General features: G+C 40.8%; 1 protein-coding gene and 1 pseudogene across 2 annotated transcripts in view; both read right to left on the bottom strand.

Moving 5' to 3' along the window:
- Positions 1 to 24035, bottom strand: part of LOC105473888 (UDP-glucuronosyltransferase 1-6) — a 136843-nt gene that overhangs the window by 69413 nt on the left and 43395 nt on the right. Inside the window, exon 1 of one of the 2 annotated variants that reach the window (XM_011728057.3) lies at positions 22270 to 23253. The exons of the other annotated variant lie outside the window; for it this stretch is intronic. Within the exon in view, the coding sequence (XP_011726359.2) occupies positions 22270 to 23130 (861 nt within the window). The 5' untranslated portion in view covers positions 23131 to 23253. Of the gene's footprint in view, positions 1 to 22269; positions 23254 to 24035 lie in introns of those variants that run through there. 2 annotated transcript variants of the gene reach the window in all.
- On the bottom strand, positions 5 to 12956 carry LOC139357249 (UDP-glucuronosyltransferase 1A5 pseudogene; annotated as a pseudogene).

The following is a 24035-nucleotide window of genomic DNA, read 5'->3' as shown; positions in this document are numbered from 1 at the left end:
TACATCTGGTTAAATAAAATGCATTATTCAAATTAATTTCGGTGGCGTCTTTTTTTCTGGTTTCTAACATGCCCACTAGAAAAGCTTAAATTACGTATGTGGTTTACATGATCTTTCTATTGGACAATTCTCCATTAGATCATGAAGTTAACCTATTAAGAATTTTTTTTAAGTAGCGTCTTCACAAGAAACATTCTCCTATTATAATCCAAAATTCCCTCTCTGGAAACTGAACTCTGTGTTTCATTTTCTGATCACAGACATTCATTGTACCTACATTGACCCAATTCCACTGAACTGAGTCAACCTCTTTGAAACTTCTACTTCCTCTGAGTGCTTACGTCTCCTGTGGTCAGCTCTCTGTCTTTTGCAAGACGGGACCACTAAAAATTATCACGTCAACAATTGTAAACTGCTATTCCTTCATCGTTTCTACTGAAAACCTTGCAGCAAGATTTGGATGGATTAGTTCTCAATGTAGTGTCCCTGCTCCTGTCCAGATGAGGCACATCCAAAACCATGAAGACGGCGCCTTTACAAATGAACAGTCTCGCCTGTAATCCCAGCACTTTGGGAGGCCGAGACGGGCGGATCACGAGGTCAGGAGATCGAGACCATCCTGGCGAACACGGTGAAACCCCGTCTCTACTAAAAAAATACAAAAAAAAACTAGCCGGGCGAGGCAGCGGGCGCCTGTAGTCCTAGCTACTCGGGAGGCTGAGGCAGGAGAATGGCGTAAACCCGGGGGGCGGAGCTTGCAGTGAGCTGAGATCCGGCCACTGCACTCTAGCCCGGGCGACAGAGCCAGACTCCGTCTCAAAAAAAAAACAACAAAAAAAAAACAAATGAACAGTCTCTGTGAGTCACATCACTCCTTGACCATTCTTTGACAGATCCTCGTCCCTGCCTCTCCTTCCTCTCAGTGGTCATTGAAAGCCTGAACTGCACTACCACTGATCTTTAAAAGTTTATCTTACTGAAGACTATTACAATAATGAGAAGCAGAAATGAAATCTTTGGAAAGATAACTAGATACGAAGATGCTCGTAAGTAAATACATTTTTTAAAAAGTGTTTTGCTTGGAACATTGATTGGATGAAGGCACCAATACAGACCTGAGATAGTGGCTTCCTGTTGGCACAGTTGATGCCTCCAATGAAGACCATGTTGGGCATGATTGGCCTGGGGTAGTCCATCACAAAGTCCGATCGGAACAGCCACACGGATGCATGGCTGAGAAGATCCACCACTGACACCTCTCTCTGAAAAAGCTCAGAGGCAAGGCTTGCATAAGGAACAGAAACAGTATCGCAAATGTAGGACAGGGCCAGAGGGTAGAGCATATTCTTGACCCTTTGCAGGAATGTCATGTGGTCTGAATTGGTCGTTAGGAACTTAGGAATATAGGAGTAAGGATTTGGACACTGTGTGCCCTTAAAGTCTAAGTCACATAGAATGTTCCTCAAAAAAAACACAGTAGGAATCGACAGGTACTTAGCCAGTACCGCCCCGCAGAGGTGAAAGGGATCTGTTAAAACCACATCAAAGGAAGTAGCATTCAGGTGCCTGATCAGGGCCTCATTATGCAGTAGCTCCACACAAGACCTATGTATAATCAAAGATATATTGTTCATAATTGCCATACTTCTAGAAAATCTCATCAGAAGATGTTCTGTTTCGAAGAACGATTGACTGTGTCCCAGCAAAAAGTGATCAAATTCATCCTGGGTCCACGGAACAGCATAAGTTGTCAGGGTGAAAAAGTTATCTTCTTTGATGTGCATATTCACCTCTGGGGTGAGGACCACCACCTGATGGCCTCTGGCATGGAGCTCCCGCACGGCCTCCCGCATGCTGAGCCAGTGGCTGCCATCAGTGGGCACCACCAGCACCTTCCCACTCTCAGCCCAGGGCTGGACACTGAGGAGGAGCAGCAGTCCTGTGGCCAGCTGCGGCAGGGAAACCTGGAGTCCTGTGGCCATCTCAGCAGAGGCTATCAACAGCTGACTGTCCACCCCATGCTGTGCCTGCTACATTTGTTTCCTTCGTCTTAATTACCTTGTCATGAGCCACCTAGCAAATCATCATGTAACTGAAGACAGAGTGCCCTCCTCCAGTTACTTATTACCTGTTCGTTAATCTATCATTGCCTTTCATTATGGGCCCCACCCTGGGAAAGACCGATCACTCCTATCTTGAAAAACTCATCTGACCCTGCGCTCACTCTGGGGAACATCCAAGTTCAAGCTCTTGTTTCTCATTCAATTCCCAACACAAGGCTGTGAACACCCATTTCATGTCACTGCCTCCTACTTCTCTGTTAACCACGTTTATCAGGCTGCAGCTGGGGTCTGAGGAGTCACCATTGCCCTAGTCCCCAACCACATGTTCTCTGCTGGATGTGACCCTATTTGCTAACTCTTAAAATTCTTTCTTCCCACGTATGGGTAACACAATACATAAAAAAAACAGACAACATTGCTAAGCCAGCTTTCTTGAAACAGGGAGTGGGGAGGCTCACTATGTGGTTTTGGCCTCTTTTTTTGCACAAGGATATTTCTCGTAAGGATCACAGAGGACTCTCTATGAAGTGGCTGTCAACATAAAAAAAAAGCTACAGGGAGGCTGAGCTCAAGATGTGATGATCAGATTCTTGCAAAGGCTCTGTTGAGAATTCTCATCTATCCCATGAAATAAAGGTGCTGCTGTCTAAAGCACACATGGGCAAGACAACTTTAGCAAGGACCCACAGTGGGTTCAGGGAGCTCCCTGAACCTGGGAGGCTGGATCCTGGCCTCAGATCTTGCACAGTCTGCATTCCTCTTCTGAATGCCGAAGGCTCCAATCTTCCGCAAGTCTGCTTAGAGACTCAAGTGTCCATTCATTCAGGCCTTTATTTCATCCTGAAGGTTATGGTCAGGCTTTTCTCCAAGTCAATCCAGCACCAATTTCTGATAAGAATGATTCCTTCAGAACAGAATAATTTGTGGGGGCTGCATAATTTGTGGGGGTCCTAGTTCACATTTCAAGACGGAGAATTAAATGTGTGCCTTTCTAAGGGAGAGACCCTGAGCGCTCACAACAGTCTCAAGCCCATGAGGCCCGAGAAAGTCACTCCTACATCTGCTTGGCAAGATTGCTGAGGCCTCCTTGTCCTGGTCGCCCTAGGATGATATGGGCAGGCTCTCTGGGCTGTGCACACTTTCTGTCTCACTTCCTCTATGTCTACATACCTGGCTGTGTCTGCCATTGCTGATGAGGCTGAGGCTTCCCTTAGGCAGGAAGTTACCCCCATTAGAAATCCACATTGATAACAGATTCCACCTTTGGACAGAACCCACGGGACAGGCAGTGAATGGAGGTGTCCACCAGGGGGCACAGGCAGGACAGCACAGAGAGGGCGGGTCTGTAAGGGCTTTGGGAACTCTCCAGGGGAGGATGATTTCTGGGGATTTGTGAGGACACAGAGCACTAGAAAGGGATTCTCAGTTGTGGGTGTAATATCTCAGCCTCTGAACTATTCCTCCAACCCACTTAAAACTGTGTCCCTCCTGATGAGCACGAGATGAGGGTGGAACATGCCTGGGAGGGTGCTCTTGCCACATTCAAGGGGCTCCCCTGTTCTATCTCCATGTAGTGGTGTTTTATTTAGGCAGCAATGTCATCTAATTTCTAGTCCCACGTCTATGACTCCTAGACCCTGGGGAGGCCCATGTATCTTGGAAGATGATGGTGCCTTCAGAGACATGGGAGCGCTGGGGAGAGCAGGACTGTGGGGAGGGAGAAGCTCACATTCCTGGTGCCTGGGAAACAGGAGGAGCTGCCCAAGGCATCAGCTTCCAGGGTCTGGAGATGAAGAGGGGTCTGGGCCGCACAGATAAACTTGGAGCCATCAGCATACGTGGTGGTTTAAGCCATGGGTGTCAGTGAGGTCACCCTAGAAAAATTCAGAGATAGAAAAAGGCATCCAAAAGCCTGACCTGAATGATTGTATTAACCTCTGACAATCTCAGAGACATAAACAAAGACCTAAACAAAGACTAAGAGGTCTAAAGACCCCTTTCCACCCAAACCTACAAACTGAAACTGTTTCATTTTTTTAAAAAAACATAGAAACAAATCCTCACACCTTTTGGTAGACAAAGAATTCTTAGATAGGACACAAGGGGTACAAACCACAAAACGTTTGCTAAAATTGACTTAATCAAAATTTATATCTTTTGCTCCATGAAAGATACTGTTTTTAAAAAATGAAACAAAGGATGCTCCATACCAGAAGTAAAGACAAACATAACTATCTGACATAGCACTTGTATCCAGAATATGTAAAGAACTCACTACTCAAATATAAGAAGACAAACAACCCAATAAAAGTGTGCAGAAGATTTGAAAGGACACCTTATAAAAGAAGACAGGCATATGATCAATAAGCACATGAAAAGATCCTCATCAGTCATAAGAGGAATACAAATTAAAACCCAATGATATTCTCCTACACACCTGTTAGGATGGCTGAAATGTAAAAGACCAAAAATAGCAAGTCTTAGCAGAAATACAGAGCAGCCAGAGCTCTAATGTTTTGCTGTTAGGATCGTAAAATTGTGTAACTGCTTTGAAAACAGTTCGACTGTTTCTTATGAAGTCATACATACACCTACCACACAACTCAGCAATCCCACTTTTAACTATTTACCCAAGAAAAATGAAGCCTCAGAAACACTTGCACTCAAATAATCATAGCAACTTTATTCATGATAGCCGACAACTGGAAACTTTCCACGTGTCCATCAATAAATAAATGCATAAGCAAATGATGATATATATATACAGTGAAATGCTACTCAGAAATAAAAAGGAATGAAATATTGGTACATGCAACAACATGAAAGGATCTGAAGAGACATAATGCTGAGCTGAAGAGGCCAGACACGAAACAGTATACCTGTGTGCTTTTCATTCATAATTGTATGATTCCATTCAGATGAAACTCTAGAAAAGACAATTCTATTGTCCAGCAACAGAAACCATTCATGGTTGCCTAAGGTGAAGGGAGGTATTGGGTGACTGAGATAGGACAGAAGGAAGTTACCGGGTAATGGAGTGGTCCATATCTTGAATGTGGTGATGGTTGCACAGGTAAATAAAATCATTACAACTCAGAAATGTATAATTAAAATGGTTCACTTTATTGCATGTAAACAATACTCCAATAATGTTTCTTTTGGTAGTATCAATTGAAAACATATCATTCAATTAAAAAAGAACACAACGTTCCCAAGCTGACCGAAAGACAAAAACCTATCATACAAAGTCCTACCTATTCCAAGAAACATTCACAGCAAAACACCTATGTTTAATAATGTTTCTTTCACATCCTGGTATATTTTTAAAATTTTAAATTTAAATTTATAAATATTTACATATATCACAGTAGGAAAAACAATTCCCAAAAGAGAGCAAGAGTCAGAGACTTCCAATACTAAATACTTACAAGCCCCAAAATGATTGCTTTAAAAGTTGGCAGGTCATCTTTTCTGGAGGACATTCTTATTAGGTGTAAACCCATAGATTATTAAAAGAAATTTAGATTAGACACAGAAAAATCTATATAGTAATAGGCTTATACGACAAACTAGTAACGAAAAATCTGACATCCCAATAGAAAATATCATTAACTGAAGAGTAATTCGCAGTATGGACAAGTTATTTCCTTTCTCATCCCAGCGGCTACCCCTCCCCGACTTTCAAATGTACTTCTGGGCCGGACGCGGTGGCTCAAGCCTGTAATCCCAGCACTTTGGGAGGCCGAGACGGGCGGATCACGAGGTCAGGAGATCGAGACCATCCTGGCTAACACGGTGAAACCCGTCTCTGTTAAGAAATACAAAAAAAACTAGCCGGGCGAGGTGGCGGGCGCCTGTAGTCCCAGCTACTTGGGAGGCTGAGGCCGGAGAATGGCGTGAACCCGGAGAATGGCGTGAACCCGGGAGGCGGAGCTTGCAGTGAGCTGAGATCCGGCCACTGCACTCCAGCCTGGGCGACAGAGCGAGACTCCGTCTCAAAAAAAAAAACAAAAACAAAAACAAAAACAAAACAAAAAACGTACTTCTGGTGAAGATCCACTCCCAGCTCAGGATAGAACATGTGACCTAGACCTCAACCAATCAGCACGTCTCATCCCCTTGGCCACCATGATTAGTTCAGAGATGGGCATGTGACTTCATTAGAGCCAATGAGGCAGAAGAAGTTTAACTAGGAATCCTGGGAAAAGAACTGAGGCTGAAGCCCCTGCTGCTTGGGTATTATGAGACTGAGAAGGATATCATGGCCAAGGAAACAGAGTCAAGAAATGGAAACATATAAATGGGTTCTGGTGACATAGTTTGGCTCTGTAGCAATCAATACCTAACCAGATACCCCCTGAGATTGTTCTAGTATGTGAACCAATAAGAGCTTTAAAAAGAAAGCCCTGCAACAAATTCGCTGAGTCAAGAATTTGGGGAAGTTGCCCAAATAAAGTGATCACAGGTTGCTTTGATTTTTTGGGGGGGCGGGGGTGGGTGGGGAGTTGGTCAGGGTCTTGCTCTGTTGCCCATGCTGGAGTGCAATGATGCAAACATAGCTCACTGGAACCTTGAACTCCTGGGCTCAAATCCTCCTCCCACCTCAGCCTTCCGAGTAGTTAGGCCTACAGGCATGCGCTACCATGCCCAGCGAAGCTGGTATTTTTTGTAGTGAAGGAATCTCACTATTCTGCCTAGGCTGGTCTCAAACTCTTGGGCTCAAGCTATCCCCCTGCTTCAGCCCCGCAAAGTGCTGGGATTATAAGCATGAGCCACCATGCTCAGCCAGTTGCATCAATTCTATTAAATGCAGAAGGTAAATACTCTTATCTTCACTGGTGAAATGACTTGATAAAAGAAAACGCACACACACACACAAAAGACGTTTAAATGAAAAATTAATAAGGGAAATGCAAATTCAAATAACCTTCAGATATTTTTCACCTATTGAATTGCCAAAAACCCAAAACGTCTGAAGATAATAAATGTGGCAAGGATATGAAGGAAAGTGTACACTTATACATTGCTAGGGGAAGAATAAATTGTTAATGCCTAATGACATTTAAAATGTGCACGACACAGTAAGTCCCTTTTCTGGCATCTCCCCTATGGAAACTCCCACACAGGAGCACAATGAGTCATATATTAAGATGTTTATTCTAATTCATTTGAATAAAAGTAAAAAGCAAGATGCAGAGTTGGGGAAGATATTTGCAATACCTGTAACTGTCAAAGAACTAGTATCCAGAATGCATACATAATTCGAGTAGACAAATAACCCAGTGGGCAATAGACTTGAATGGGCGAAGAGGAAATCCAAATGACCAGTAAGTATATTTTAAAACCCTCAATATAATCAGTCATGTACATAACTAATGCCTTAGCAATCAGGGAAATGTACAACTACTCTGAAAAATAGTTATATCTTATTAAATTAATGATATGCCCATTCTCCAACGCAGCAGCTCCACCCCAGGTATATACTCTAGAAACCTACTCACATGTATTTCAGAATGTAAAAGAATGTTCGTTGTCACATTGGTCACAACAGTGAAAAGCTAGACACAACCCAAAGCCCATCAACAGTAGAATGGATAAATAAAATTGTAGTGTATTCATACAATGGGATATATTCAGTACTGACAATCCACAAACTACAACTTGTAAGAACACACATCATGAATCTCTCAGACATAAGGTTGAACCAAAAAAAAAAAGCAAGACCAAAAAAAAAAAAAAGAAAATTCTATTTATATTAAGTACCGAAACAGGTAAAATCATCTATATTATTTAGAGATGCAAATTTAGGTGGCAAAATTGTAAAGAAAAGCAAAGAAATAGCCGGGGGAGGGAGAACATCAAAAAGAATAGCTCATGGATGCTGGGCTTAATACCTAGGTGATAGGCTGATCTGTGCAGCAAACCACCATGGCACATGTTTAGCTATGTAACAAACCTGCACATCCTGCATGTGTGCCATGGAATTTAAAATAAATGTTGATGGAAAAAAACGCAAAAGAAATAATCATCACAAAAGTCAGAGAAAGGATGGAAAGGGAATAGAACAGAGGACAGGCACCCAGGATGGATGTCTGGGTGCTGATAAACTGCAGTGACCTCTGGTGTACAAAACCTAATGCAGAGTATTTTTGGGGTCCCTCAGCTGCCGTGCAAAGTGGAGCACACGCAGATGGGACTTTGTCCACCTGAGCAGCTTCCTCTACCTTGGGAGCTGGCTGACATGGATCCTAGGTTCCTGTTGATTCTTACTGCCTATCTGTGAAGATTAAAGTTTCTTTGCCTGACTTGCACAAACGTTCCATCTCACCAGACTCATACTCTGTCTGGCAGCTAGGATTGTAAAATGCCTCCGACCAGAGCTGGGAAGTGCCAGGTCTAGGAATCTTAGTAGAGACTGCCGAGGTGTTTAGAGTCCTGCCCTGGAATTGGCAACCCAACCCAGGTGCATGGTGCATGGTATTTCTCTCCCAGAGATGGATACCAGTGCACGGCACTCTGCTTCACAGTCACCATCAACCCTGAGATTCCAGAATTCCATGACTTTCCAGTGACAAGGAGGAGTGGTGTGGGGAGTAGAAAACAGACCCACAGGGATGGGGCACAGACACAGTAGAAACACTGATTCCTCTAGTCTTCTTATCACATACTTAGGTCCGCCTCCCATCTCCACTCCTACCCTAAGGTTTGAGAAACACCTAGAAAAAAAGCTATGTTTCTAAGCCACTGTAAAAACCTTAGCAACATGCCAGCCTAGACACCCTCATGTACCCAGCCTATGGTGAAACCTCAGTGGTCATTTGCTCTGACCAAGTCTGTGGCTGAAAGACCACGTGAAGTTTGAGGGTAAATATACTTGGCCTCTGCTTTTATACAATGGCCTAAATTAGAAGAATGTTTTTTCAGGGTCACCAGCTTGAACAGTTCCAGAAGGCACTATCTACATAGTACCTGGCACTGGCCCCACCCCTGAGGTTGTGCAATCCAGCTGCCCTGGTTCTCTCACTCTCCCAACTCCCCATTTGCCCCTGCCAGGGCCAGTTTTGTGGAGGAGCAGCCCGGGCAGACACATCACATTTCACATTTAGAAGGGTCTCATGCTTTGTTTAATACTTTGCTGTCAGTGTCCTGAAATTCTTTTTTTTTTTTTTTTTTTGAGACAGTCTAACTCTGTCACCCAGGCTGGCGTGCAGTGGCGTGCAGTGGCGTGATCTTGGCTCACTGCAACCTCTGCCTCCCAGTTCCAAGTGCAAGTGATTCTCACACCTCAGCCTCCTGAGTAGCTGGAACCACAGCCATGCACCTCCACACCCAGCTAATTTTTTGTCTTTTTAGTAGAGAAGGAGTATCACTGTTTTGGCCAGGGCAGTCTTGAGTTCCTGGCCTCAAGTGATCTGCCTGCCTCAGCTTCCCACTTCAGCTTCAGCCACTGTGCTCGGCCTGAAATTCTTACTAATTTTTGAACAAAGGGCATTTTGCACTAAGACACTCAAAGTATGCAGCTGATCTGTTAGCGACCTACCTGCTCAGGGTATTAAAAGATACCAACATACCAGTTTGAAACAGTGGTTATGAATATTATCTCTCAACTATAATTTGTGGAAGACCTTCAACTTCCTAGAACTGTGAACTCAGTTTCCTCTTTCTTCAGAGCCTTTCCCAGACCCATAAACCATTTCTGTCTCTTCCCACAAGCAACATCACCAGCTGCTCTTCACAGCTGAAGGTAATCTCCCCACCCTGATTCTTAAAAAGGTATTTATTACCATTAAATTTGCCTCATGTGTGTCTGCTAAAAAATATGTGAAATTTTGAAGGAAAAATTATGAGCCACCTCTGAAGACAAGTCTCTGATGAGTATCATTTTAAAAGCACAAACAAAATAAAAGCAAAACCCCATGTAATAAGACAAAAAATGAGAGAATGTGTTGCTGGAAAACTCAACTTACAAGAAATACTAAAGGAAGTTCTTTATGTTGAAAGCAAGTGACCCCATAGAATAATTTGAATTCATATAGGAAAAAAGCACCGATAATAGTAATCATGTAGTTATAAAAGGCACTACCAATGCATACTTTCCTTTTATTCTCTTTTTTTTTTTTCCAGACGAAGTCTCACTCTTGTTCCCCAGGCTGGAGTGCAATGGCACAATCTTGGCTCACTGAAATCTCCGCTTCCCAGGTTCAAGCAATTCTCCTGCCTCAGCTTCCCGAGTAGCTAGGATTACAGGCACCTGCCACCACACCTGGCTAATTTCTGTATTTTAAGTAGAGATGGGGTTTCACCGTGTTGGCCAGGCTGGTCTTGATCCAGGCTGGTCTCAGGTGATCCACCTGCCTCGGCTTTCCAAAGTGCTGGGATTACAGGCGTGAGCCACCACGCCCGGCCCTATTCTCTTAACTGATTTTAAAAGCAATCCTAAAAAGCAATATACATATATATAATTATGTTGTTGAGACTATAACATATGGAAGTGTAATATATTTGACAATAACAGCACAAGGGAGGCAAAGGTAAACTGGGCTTAGAAATGACACCATAAGGTAACTCAGATCCATAAGAACAAAGGAAGAGAACCAAAAATGATCAATAAAAAGGTTAATATAACAAACTGTATAAATACATACTCGCTCTTCTTTCTTCTCTCTGATTCTTGAAAGCATGTGCATTTATACAAAGTAATATCACCATGTATTGTTTAGTTTGTAACATATATAGATGTACTATGTACAACAATAATATCATAAAAAGGGGAGAAATGAAATAGAGCTATATAGGAATGCCATTTCAGTATTTAACCGGAATTAAGTTGGTATAAATCTGAAGTAGATACTGGTAAGTTAAAATTTATGTGCTAAGCCCTAGAACAACCACTCAGAGCACAACTTTTTTAAATAGTGGAAAGAAAAACATTAAAGGATTTTACATGTTGCACTAGAAAATATTCACTCAATGCAAAAAAAAAAAAAAAAAGCAATAAAGGCGGAACAGAGGAACAAATAAATACATGAGAGATACAGAACATAAAAAGGAAAATGGGGCCAGGCACAGTGGCTCACACCTGCAATCCCAGCACTTTGAAAGGCTGAGGCAGGTGGATCACTTGAGGTCAGGAGTTTGAGACCAGACTGGCTAACGTGGCAAAACTCTGTCGCTACAAAAAATACAAAAATTAGCCAGGCATGGTGGCACACACCTGTAGTTCCAGCTGCTCAGGCAGCTGAGGTGGGAGAATCACTTGAACCCAGGAGGTGGAGGTTGCAGTGGGTCAAGATCGCACTACTGCACTCCAGCCTAGGTGACAGAGTGAGATTTTGTCTCAAAATAAAAAATAAAAATAAAAAAAAAGAAAGAAAAAAATGATAGTAGACATAAAATCCATCTACATCAATAATAGAATTAAATGTGAATGGATTAAACAACTCAATTAAAAGACAGATTGTCAGACTGGATAAAAATAAGGCCTAATAATATCTTGTCTGCAGAAGATACATTTGAGATTTAAAAACAAAAAAAATTATATTTAAAACATAAATTTTACAAAGTAAAATGGTGGAAAAATAATATATCATAAAACAGCAACCAAAAGAAATGCAGATTGGTTATACTAATATCAGATAAAATAGACTATTTTTTAATGACACACTATCATGAAGTAAGATAATATAGACCTTAAAACAAAAAATATTACTAGCAATAAAGAGGGAAATTGTGTAATGATAAGTGTCACTCTACCAGGAAACTAAACTAAACACAACACAAGAAGGCAGAAAATAATAAAGAACAGAGGTGAAATTAATGACAAAGAAATAGAGAAGCAATTGAGAAAAATCAACAAAACCAAAGTTGTTTATTTGAAAATATAGACAAAATGGATAAACCTTCAGTTAGATCAACAAAGAAAAAAGAGAGAAGACTCAAATTGCTAAAAATATGAAATGAAAGAGGGAACATTACTACCAACTTTACAGAAATAAAAAAGTATTATAAGGGAACACTCTGGACCATTTTATGCTAAGCAATTAGATAACTTAGATAAAATGGACAAATTCTTAGAAAGAAATAAACTACTGAAATTGAATCAAAAAGAAATACAAAATCTAAATAAAGCCATAACAGGTAAAAAGATTAAATTAGTAATTTTAAAACCTCCTGCAAGAAAAGTCGAGGCCCAGACAGTTTCACTAGTGAATTATATCAAATACGTAAAAAATGAATACCAATTCTTGACAGACAGTTCCCAAAAAACAGAAAAGGAGGGAACATTCCCAAGCTTATTCTACAAGGCCAGTAATATTCAGATAGCAAACACAGACCAAGGCTTTGCAAGAAAATAAAACTTCTAATATCTCTTACGGATATGATGCAAAAGTCCTCAATAAAATGCTGTCAAACCAAATTCAGTAACATGTAAAAGGATTATACAACACGATCAAGTGGGATTATTCTAGGAATACAAAGTTCGTTTAGCACCTGAAAATCAATTAACACATATCACTAGAATAGAGGACCAAGAAGAAAACCATGTTCATTTCAATAGACACAGAAAAAGCATTTGACAAAACCAAACACCTCAGATATGACAAGAATACTCAGTGAGCTAGGAATAGATGCAAATTTCCTTGATCTGATAATGTGGGGGGCATCTACTCAAAAAATCTCCAGTTAACACCTAATGTGCTAAAAGACTGAATGTTCCCCACCTAAGATCAGGAACAACATAAGAATCTTCTCTTTCCTCTTCTATTCAACACTGTACTAGAGGTTCTAGCCAGGGTAATTAGATAAGCAAAAGAAATAAATGTCATCCTTATTAGAAAGGAAGAAGTAAAGCTATCTTTATTTGTAGATGATATGATCTTGTACATAGAAAATCCTAAGAAATTCATGAAAAAAAACTATTAGAACAAATAAACAAGTTCAGAAATGTTAAAATACAAGATCAATATACACAACTCAATTGTATTTCTAGACAGTAGAAATGAACAACACAAAATTAGAATTAAGAAAATAATTCTATTTAAAATAGCATCTAAAAAGAATAAAATATTTAGGAATAGATTTAATTTTTTTAAGTGTGGCACTTTACACTGAAAAGTAAAAACTGATGTTGAAGGATATTAAAAAAGACCTAAGTAAAATGAAAGACATCCCACGTTCATGAATCAGAAGATTTAATCTTGTTAAGTTGGCAATACCCACAAATTGATCTATAGATTCAACACAATTTCCATCAAAATCCAGCAGGAATTTTTTGCAGAAATTGACAAACTGGCCCCTAACATTCATATGGAAATTCAAGGTACCCAGTATGGCCAAAACAATCTTAAAAAGGAATAACAGATTTAGAGGATTTGTAATTCCCAATTTCAAACTTACTATAAAGCTACAGTAATCAAGGCTGGGGGCAGTGACGCACACCTGAAATCCCAGCACTTTGGGAGCTCAAGATGGGTGGATCACTTGAGGTCAGGAGTTTGAGACCAGCCTGGCCAATATGGCAAAATCCTGTCTCTACTTAAAAAAAAAAAAAAAAGCTACAGTAATCAAGACACACACTGGAAGTTCCTCAAAAGATTAAGTATACAGTTACCATACAACCCAGCAGTTCCACTAAGTATATGCCCAAGAGAACTGAAAACACATACACAAAACTCATACACAAATATGTCCACAGTAGCTTTATTCATAATAGCAAAAAAGTGGAAACCACCCAAATGTCCATCAATTTACAAGTAGACATACGAAGTGTGGTATATGCATAGAACAGAATATTATTTGGCAATATAAAGTTATTCCACAACATGAATGAACCTTGAAACCTTTATGCTAAAGGGGAAAAGCTACTCATGTATTTTGTGAATGGAATCCATAGAAACCCATAGAAATCCTTAAGGACAGAAAGTTGATTAATGGCTGCCAGGGGCTGGAAGAAGGAGAGAAAGAAGAGTGAATGATAATAGATATAACGTATCTTTTGGGAGTGACTGAAAATGTTCTAAAGTTGACTATGATAATGGTTGTACAAATCTGTGACTATACTAAAAACCATTAAAATGAGTGAATTGTATGTATGTGAATTGCATCATAATAAAGTTATATTTTCATAACCCCTTATTCTCATTCTCTTAGAGTTATCTAAATTACTAATCAGTCAAGTTTCTAGGCTTTTATGTACTCATGTTGAATGCTTTTTTTAACTGAATCATTCTAGCATTCAGCTACTCTTTAGATAATTATCTGTTAACAGAAACACTGCTGCCAAAATGTTCCACATGCCTGGAAATGCCCCAGCTAATCAGTCATAAAGATAAACACAGCGTTTTGAAAGAGAGGCAGAATTTTAAAGCCATTGTAGACATTGGCCTAAGTCATGTATTTTAAAAAGTGCTTATTAAGAATGACTTGGCATTTTGGGGCCGGGCGCAGTGGCTCACGCCTGTAATCCCAGCACTTTGGGAGGCCGAGGCGGGGGGATCACGAGGTCAGGAGATCGAGACCATCCTGGCTAACACAGTGAAACCCTGTCTTTACTTGAAAACTACAAAAAATTAGCCAGGTGTTGCGGTGAGCGCCTGTAGTCCCAGCTACTCAGGAGGCTGAGGCAGGAGAATGGCATGAAACTGGGAGGCAGAGCTTGCAGTGACCTGGGATCATGCCACTGCACTCCAGCCTGGGTGACAGAGTGAGACTCCATCTCAAAAAGAAAAAATAAAAGGAATGACTTGGCATTTGGGGGCTTTTATTCCACTGACTTGCCTAGAATGAACCCACAGTTCAACCAAGAAAGGCTGAGATTTCACCCTGAATGAGCATTCTTTGCAAAGACCCCTATAGGGAGACAAACAGCTCAGAGGGTGGGCACAGGATCCTTGCTGTCCTCCACACCTCCAGGCGGGGGCCCTGCTGTGTAGACACCATTGGATTCACTTGGAATTGATTTAGATCAGAGTTTCTCAATTTCAGCACTCGTGACATTTTGAGCCAGAGTAATTCTTTGTTAGGAGTCGGGGGGTGGGTATTTTTCCACACATTGTACAACTTTCAACAGCATCCCTGGCCTCTACCTACATCCTACTGACTGTTTTGCCTCTCCAGTTGCAACACCAAAAATGTCTTCAGACATATCCGTCCTAGGGGAAAAATTAGTCCTGTTTGAGAACTACCATTTAGATGAACCCAGAGCATGAGAGAAGGAAACTTGGGAACAGAACTAGCCCTCAGGAATTGGGGTCTAGTTTTCTGGGAAAATGCTCCGTAAAAAATGCTGCAAGAAAACCACATTCATTGTTTTTATAACCTGTTGGCGAGAAAGTCTCAGCCTGTATTCAGGCCTAGCTAGGCTCTAGGCCTGAGCTTGCATTCTATTCCTTTCCATAGACCAGGCTGGGAAGAGAGGATGTCCCAGAGCCAGAGCTCTGGCCATGACCTGGCTCTGTGGTCTGAATGGCCCTGTCCTTCTGAAGGCTTGAACAGTTCTTTGTATTACAAGGAGAACAGACTAGGATTTACCTCTGACCTTCTTTGTTCTAGCGAAAACACTCCAATGACCCTTCTCATAATGAAATGCAAAGTTAAATTCTCTTCTAAAATTGAGATCTTTGAAACCTGGCCATAACAATAGGAAAAGAGGTTATCCCTGGGATGGATGAAACTCAACAAAATAGCAAAAAGGACAGCATAAGAGTGTCCCAGCATCTGGCCTGGATTCAAGTCCCTACAGGAAGAGGAGAAAGGCCTAAAAACAAAGGTTCTTTATTTACTTATTTATTTATTTTATTTTATTTATTATTTTTTTTTCATGCAACAGCATGAGATTCTGGGGAAGAAGTGAGGACCAGAGAGACAGACAGAAAGGTTGCAAGGCACCTGCGAGAATCTGGCATAAGCTGAACTGTCCTGGGGCAGGTCATAAGGTGCACAGGGCTGGAGAGGAGGCTCTGGGCAGGGCTGGGGTAAGTTGTTTCAAGACATCTGGGACTGCCTGGTGGCTCAGCCTCTGATGTTCTCACAGCAGGAATTTCCGCTTCTCTGAGGGCCAGCTTGGACAGAAACCAAGCAGCCCTCTGAGATGGCCATGTCCCTCCTTGGGCAGAGGAGGCAGGTAAAGCTTTGGTCAAAGTTGCAAAGTCACACCAACATGGAAATGAGAGGGAAGTGATCCTGCTTTACTCTTCCACAAGGCGAGGCTGGGAGCCCAGAGGTTACCATGAGAAAAGACATTCTTTCTTTGTGAATCATAGCATTATGTAAAAACTGGTCACCAACCTATGGTTTTCAAGGAGATGGAGACCATCCTGGCTAACACGGTGAAACCCCATCCCTACTAAAAAAATACAAAAAAAATTAGCTGGGTGTGGTGATGGGCGCCTATAGTCCCAGCTACTTGGGAGGCTGAGGCAGGAGAATGGCGTGAACCCGGGAAGCAGAGCTTGCAGTGAGCCGAGATCGCGCCACTGCACTCCAGCCTGGGCAACAGAGCAAGACTTCGCCTCAAAAAAAAAAAAAAAAAAAAAGGGCTTTGCACAATTTTTTCAGAAATGTATTTGTTTTATAGTTGGGTCAATAGTTATCTATAAAGCATGCTTACTAACCTGATAAGTGAAACTGAATTCCACAGTTTATTAATCTGAATTTCTTGGATTATTTCTGAAATTAAGCATGTTCTTAAAGTTTTCTTGGCCACTTGTGTTCTGTTTACTTTATGTATTGCCTGATTATATGATTTGCCTAACGAAGAGTGCATTTTTAAGCCATAATCAGGGCTTCATTTTCTATAATCTGTGATGTATCTTCTTGTCTTAAATAATTTATTGCGACAAAGTCACATAAAATTAACCATGTTAAAGTGAACAATTTCATGGCATTTAGCACATTCATGTTTTGCAACCGACACCTCTATCTGGTTCCAGACATTTCCATCTGTCCAAAGACACACTTTTTTTCATAGTGTTGAAATGGTTTGACTATTGGACAAAAGAAATTCTATTCTGATCACTTTAATTTAATTCCTAATAATTAAAAGTGCATGTTGATAATTACATATCAATACAGAATGTTCTCTAGGAGGACATGCTGGGAATACAGTTGAGATACAAACGAGGTCAAGCACCAGATATAGGGTCACAGGGCTCAAAAAGTATATTTACTATAGCTCAGTTTCTCAATATAACTGAGTACAACTTTTTGAAAAAATAAGATGATTGGTACCAAGGTGCAGAAATGATATTTTTTCTCTCTTATGCCAACTATTTCTTTGTAACAAGAATAAATGACTTTCATTTACTTTTTTCCAATACCCCAGACTTCAAGGAGAAGGAATAAATAGCTTTGATTCAACCAATAGTATGAAATCATTAAATAAATGCATAACTTTTGCTTATTAACTTCTTAATTAGATTTTCCTGAAATTAAAAAGGAAATTTAAAAATTACTTGAAACAAATGAAAATGGAAACACAATGTATAAAATCTATGGGCTACAGCAAAACCAGAACTAAGAGAGAAGTTTTTAACAATAAATGCCTACATCCAAAAAGTAGAAAGATTTCGAATAAACAACCTAACAATGTACCTCAAGGAACTAAAAAAGCAAAAGTATACCAACTCAAAATTTATCGAAGGAAAGAAATAATAAAGATCAGGGAAGAATCTAATTAAATTGAGACTAAATAAACAATGCAAAAGACCAATGAAACAAAAAGTTGTTTATAAAAAAAAAAGATAAACAAATTTGGCAAAAGTGACAGACTGGATTAAGAAAATGTGGCACATATACACCATGAAATACTATGCAGCCGTAAAAAAGGATGAGTTCATGTCCTTTGTAGGGACATGGATGCAGCTGGAAACCATCATTCTGAGCAAACTATCACAAGAACAGAAAACCAAATACTGCATGTTCTCACTCATAGGTGGGAATTGAACAATGAGATCACTTGGACACAGGAAGGGGAACATCACACATCGGGTCCTATTGTGGGGAGCGGGGAGGGGGGAGGGATAGCATTAGGAGATATACCTAATGTAAATGATGAGTTAATGGGTGCAGCACACCAACATGGCACATGTATACATATGTAACAAACCTGCACGTTGTGCACATGTACCCTAGAACTTAAAGTATAATAAAATAAATAAATAAATAAACATAAACAAAATTGGCAAACCTTGAACTAGACTAAGAAAAAAAGAAAACACTAAGATAAAATCAGAAATGAAAAAGGAAACATAGCAACTGACCCCACAGAAATACAAAGGATCATTAGAGACTATTGTGAACTACTATGTGCCAACAAATTAGAAAACCTAGAGGAAATGGATACATTTCTGAACACATACAACCTACCAAGATTGAACAAAGAAGAAATAGAAAACCTCAACAAACCAATATAAGTAATAAGATTGAAGCAGTAATAAAAAGTCTCTCATTCAAAAAAGCCCAAGACCGGATGGATTCACTGCTGAATTCTACCAACCATTTTTCAAAGAACTAATACCAATTCTATTCAAACTATTACAGAAAAATGAAGAGGAGAGAATACTTCCAAACTCATCCTATGAGCCCAGTGTTACCCTGATACCAAAACCAGACAAGGGCACGATAAAAAAAGAAAACTGCAGGCTAATATCTCTGATGAACATAGATGCAAAAATCTCAACAAAATACCAGCAAACCAAATCCAATAACACGTTAAGATAATTAATTATGATCAAGTGGGACTCATCCCAGGATGCAAGGATGATTCAACATATACAACTCAATAAATGTGATACATGTATTGACATATTGATATGAATACACTGACAGAATTAGGACAAAACTCATACGATCATTGTAGATGCTGAAAAAACATTCAACAAAATTCAACATCCCTTTATGATAAACACTCTCAATAAACTGGCTACAGAAGGAACATACCTCAAAACAATAAAGGCCATATATGATAAACCCATAGCTAACATCATACTGAAAAGGGTAAAACTGAAAACTGTTCCTCTAAAATCTGGAATAAGACAAAGATGCTGGCTGTCACCACTGTTATTCTTCATAGTACTGGAAGTCCTATCCAAAGCAATTAAGCAAGACAAAGAAATAAAGGGCATCCAAGTTGGAAAGGAAGAAGTCAAATTATTCTTCTTCTCAGATGACATAATATATTTAGAAAAATTTAAACACTCCACCAAAAAGCTGTTAGAACTGACAAGGAAATTCAGTAAAGTTGCAGGATACAAGATCTACTTACGAAAATCAGCAGCATTTATAAATGCCAACAGAGAAAAAACTGAAAAGGAAATCAACGCCATTTACAAAAGCTACAAAGAATATATAATACCTAGGAACAAATTTAACTAAGGAAGGGAAAAATCTGTACAAGGAAATGAGGACGAAGACCAAATATATATTTCACAATATTACAGTCCTATGTTTTCTTTATCCATTCATTAGTTGATGTGTGCTTAGGTTGACTCCATATTTTGGCTATTGTGAATAGTGCTATAATAAACATGGGAGTGCAGATATCTCTTCAACATATTTTTTTATTTTGGATATACACCCAGCAATGGGATATATTGGGGCAGTTCTAGTTCTGTTTTTTGTTTTGTTTTGTTTTTGTTTTTTAGAATCTCCATACTGTTCTTCATAGTGGCTGTACTAATTTATATTCTTCAAATGTAAATTAGGGACTGAGCCCTATCTCTGTGGGACCTGATGCTATCTTCAGGTGGACACTGTCAGAACTGAATTAGAGGACACCCAGCTGGTATCTGGCAGAATTGCCTGCTTGCTTGGTGTATGGAGGGAAAAAAAAAAAAAAAACCCACACATTGGTTCACAGAAGTCTTCTGTGTTGTTTGTTGTTGAGTGAGAAAACAGGAAAAACCCTTTGAGTTTTTTGTTGGTTTTGTTTTCCACTCACAGACAGTACATATGCACAATGGAAAATTATTCAGCCATAACAAAGAATGAAGACCTATCATGTGCAGCACCATGAATGTAACTGGAAGTCATTGTGTTAAGTGAAATAATCCAGGCACAGAAAGACAAATACCACATGTTCTCATTTATATATGGGAGCTAAAAAAGTGGATCTCATGGAGGTAGAGGGTTCACTGGTAATTACCAGAAAGTGGAAAGGGTAAGTAGGAAAGTAGGGGGGAAAATGGTTGGTTAAAATTTAAAAAAGAAAAAGAAAAAAGAAATAAGATAAAATAAAATTTGTAATACTCCAAAAACTTTGACAGAAAAGAGAAAAACATCTAAAGGGCCAATAAAGAACACTGATCAAAAAAAAAAAAAAAAGAAGAAGAAAAAGAAGAATGCCGGGCACAGTAGCTCACGCCTGTAATCCCAGCACTTTGGGAGGCTGAGGCAGGTGGATCACGAGGTCAAGAGATCGAGACCATCCTGGCCAACATGGTGAAACCCCATCTGTACTAAAATACAAAAATTAGCTGGGCGCGGTGGCACATGCCTATAGTCCCAACTACTCAGGAGGCTGAGGCAGGAGAATCGCTTGAACCGGGGAGGTGGAGCTTGCAGTGAGCCGAGATCGCACCACTGCACTCCAGCCTGGGTGACAGAGTGAGACTCTGTCTCAAAAGAAAAGAAAAGAAAAGAAAAAGGGTTGGTTAATGGGCACAAAAATACCCTTAGATAGAATAAGTCCAAAGTGTGACAGCACAGTAGGGTGACTACAATTAACAAGAATGTATTCTGCAGTTCAAAATAGCTAGAAATGAAGAATGGGAATGTTCCCAACATAAGGAAGGAATAAATGTTCAAGGTGATGGATATCTTAATTACCCTGATTTGATCATTGCACATTGTATACATGTATCAAAATATCACATGAACCCCCAAAATGTGTACAACTATATTATGTCCCAATAAAAAGATTCCTGACATTCTAAGTTTTTATTTCATGCCCCAGACTCCCTGGAACCAGTTCAGTTATCCCCATCTCCTCACCCTTGCCTTTTCACAGTGGCTACTGCCAACTGTTCAATTTGTTAACAGAGAAATCAGCAGGTGAAAAGAAGAGAGGTAGGGGTCTTTGGGACCTGTTTGAGGCTTTCTCTCTGATAAAAAGAGGAACTGGAAAAGAAAATCTGGCATAAAAGATAGAGGGAGTTGCCTGAAGCCTTTCAAATGTGTAAATATTTACATTAAAATTTAAAACTCACAGATTTTTATTTTCCAAAGTAACTCTGGGCCCTTTTCCTACATGTCAGGAGGCCATCCGTAAACACTTGCCTTAGGTCAGAGGCCATCCCCCTTTTGCTGAAAAGGCCAGATAGTAAATGGGTAGACTTTGCAGACCAAATACGTCCATGGCACATATTCTTCATTGTTAAATTGTTTTAAAACTATAAAAACCATTCTTAGCTCTGGGCCATATAAAAACAGGTCTCAGCCAGGCGCTGTGGCTCACGCCTGTAATCCCAACACTTTGGGAGGCCGAGGTAGGCGGATCACGAGGTCAGGATATCGAGACCATCCTGGCTAACATGGTGAAACCCTGTCTCTACTAAAAACACAAAAAATTAGCCAGACAAGGTGGCGGGCACCTGTAGTCCCAGCTACTCAGGAGGCTGAGGCAGGAGAATGGCGTGAACCCAGGGGCGGAGCCTGCAGTGAGCCGAGATTGCGCCACTGCACTCCAGCCTGGGCGGAGCAAGCCTCCGTCTCAGAAACAAACAAACAAACAGGTCTCAACATAAAAGGAAACAAAAAACAAACAAACAAACAAAAAACAGGCCTTTGGGGAGACTAGGCTCACAGGTTGTAGTTTGCTGGTCCTTGGCTTAAGGTCCAGAGACAAAGCATGCGACAGAGTTGGGAAAATTGATTTTAACCTGGACCTGTTCCCTTAGTCAAGCCTTCACCTCTGTTTGAACTGGGACATTTCTAAGGCTCATTCAATGATTATGTGACTGTCCCCAGATTACCTAACTAAGCAAATCTACTATTGCCAAGCATGAGCCCTGTCTTCATCCAAATGCCTATGTACCACTTCAGCCTCAGGTCTCCTATGCGTCCCTGCTGCTCCAAGCTGGGTATCACTTTCCCACCACAGTTTCTCCAGGAAATCCTCCAAGGGACAGTTGGCTCAAGGATCCAAATGAGTGAGGGAGAACAGAGCCTGGAAGAAACAAGGCAGCCCAAAAGAAATAAACCCACCAACCTCAGACAGGTCTTTCCTCTTCTTACAGTTGGTACCTCCAATGAAGACCATGTTGGGCATGACTGGCCTAGGATACTCAAGTACAAAGTCATATCTTAACAGCCAAACAGAGACCTTCTGATATAAGGTGATTACATCCACATCTCTCTTGAGGACAGCTGATGCGAGTTCATCGTACTTTGAAAACAGACAATAAAATAGATAGGGCTCCAACAAATTAACGAGGAAGTTGGCCACTCGTTGGGGAAAAGTCATGTGGTCTGAAAACTTTGTGTAGCACCTGGGAATATAGGACACAGGGTTGGGGCTTCTGCTGAATGTATGCTCCAGGGAACACGGAAAACCCCTGAAGAGGTACACGGAGGGTAGGCCCAAATACTCAGCCAGGATCACCCCACAGGGTAAGGCTGGGTCTGTGAAAAGAGCATCGAACTCGCTCTCCTTGAGGAAGTTCAGGGTGCCCACGTCCTGCAGGAGGCTCTGGCAGTTGATGAAGTACATGCCAATAACGACCATGTTATTCCTGTACTCTGTCTGAGGAGCAGTCAGGAATGATCGCTCAGCAAAGTGATTGTTTCCAAACAATTGGTAACGGTTCTTCATCTCTTCTTGGTCATACGGCACTGGATAGATTTTTCTTGTGTAGTATTTGGATTCTTTCAAAAGCAAATTGACTTCAGGCACCACCACTACAATGTCATGCCCCCGGTCACTGAGAACTTCAACTATATCCTTCATACTAAGCCAGTGGCTTCCATCCTGAGGGATCACCAGCAGCTTGTCACCTGCAACCATGCCCCAAAGTGCTAAGAAGGAAACCCCTGCGGAAATTCTCTGAAATGCACGAAGCAGGCAGGCCATCCTGGAACCAGTTAAAGTAACAACAGTAATGAAGAGTTTTCACGCTCCAAATCACAGGGCTCCTAGCTATTTTCCCTAAACTAACCACTGCTTTTCACAGGCCCTGTCTACCTCTCCCTCGCTCTGAATTTTGCCCTTTAATATGTAAGAACCCAAATTAATATTTAACCATTTTAAGCACACAGTGAATATGGATCAACTACACCCTATGTCAACTTTCACGTGAACTTCCAGGATTTTCTCTTCATCTCCACCAGTCTGCCTCTCCCTCTCAGAAAAGTTATAGCAACACGTTGAAGACAACTTGGAGAGACCCCTGGAGACCCCCTGCCAATTCTCTATCCCGAACTTGCTGGATTCCTCATCATTGACGTTGTCTGTTATGTCCATGATGTGTGGGGATTTTATTTCACAGGGACCTATTCTCTAACACCAGCTGGGTATCCTACAATTCAATTCCATTCTGAATTGAATTCTGAGTTAGCATGGACCCCACAGGTTAAGGGCTCAGTCCTACAAGACTGCCTCCACTTCAGACACCAATTGCAAATAGTAGGTTCCCAGGTTACCCACAACTTCTGTCTGACTTGGCAAAAATCAGAGGTTCACACACCCTCTTTCTTGGAGTCAATCATTTGCTAGAATGACTCACAGAACTGAAGAAAACAGTTTAGTTACTAGGTTTGGTTTATCACAAAGGATATTGCAAACAACACAGATGAATAGCCAGAGGAAAAAGTACAAAGAACAAGATATGGGGGTAAGGCCATGGAGCCCCATCTGCCATCTCTGGGTGCCCCACCCTCCACACCTTCAGCAACCTGAAAGCTCTCTGAACCCCGCCTTTTTGAGTTTTTATGTAGGCTTCCTTACATAGTAGGCATGATTGATTAGATTGTTGCCCA

The sequence above is a fragment of the Macaca nemestrina genome, chromosome 11 (genome assembly GCF_043159975.1).
Source record: "Macaca nemestrina isolate mMacNem1 chromosome 11, mMacNem.hap1, whole genome shotgun sequence".
In the NCBI taxonomy this organism is placed as follows: Eukaryota; Metazoa; Chordata; class Mammalia; order Primates; family Cercopithecidae; genus Macaca; species Macaca nemestrina.
Note: the sequence above shows the minus strand (reverse complement) of the source record. Positions and strands in the feature narration are given on the sequence as shown.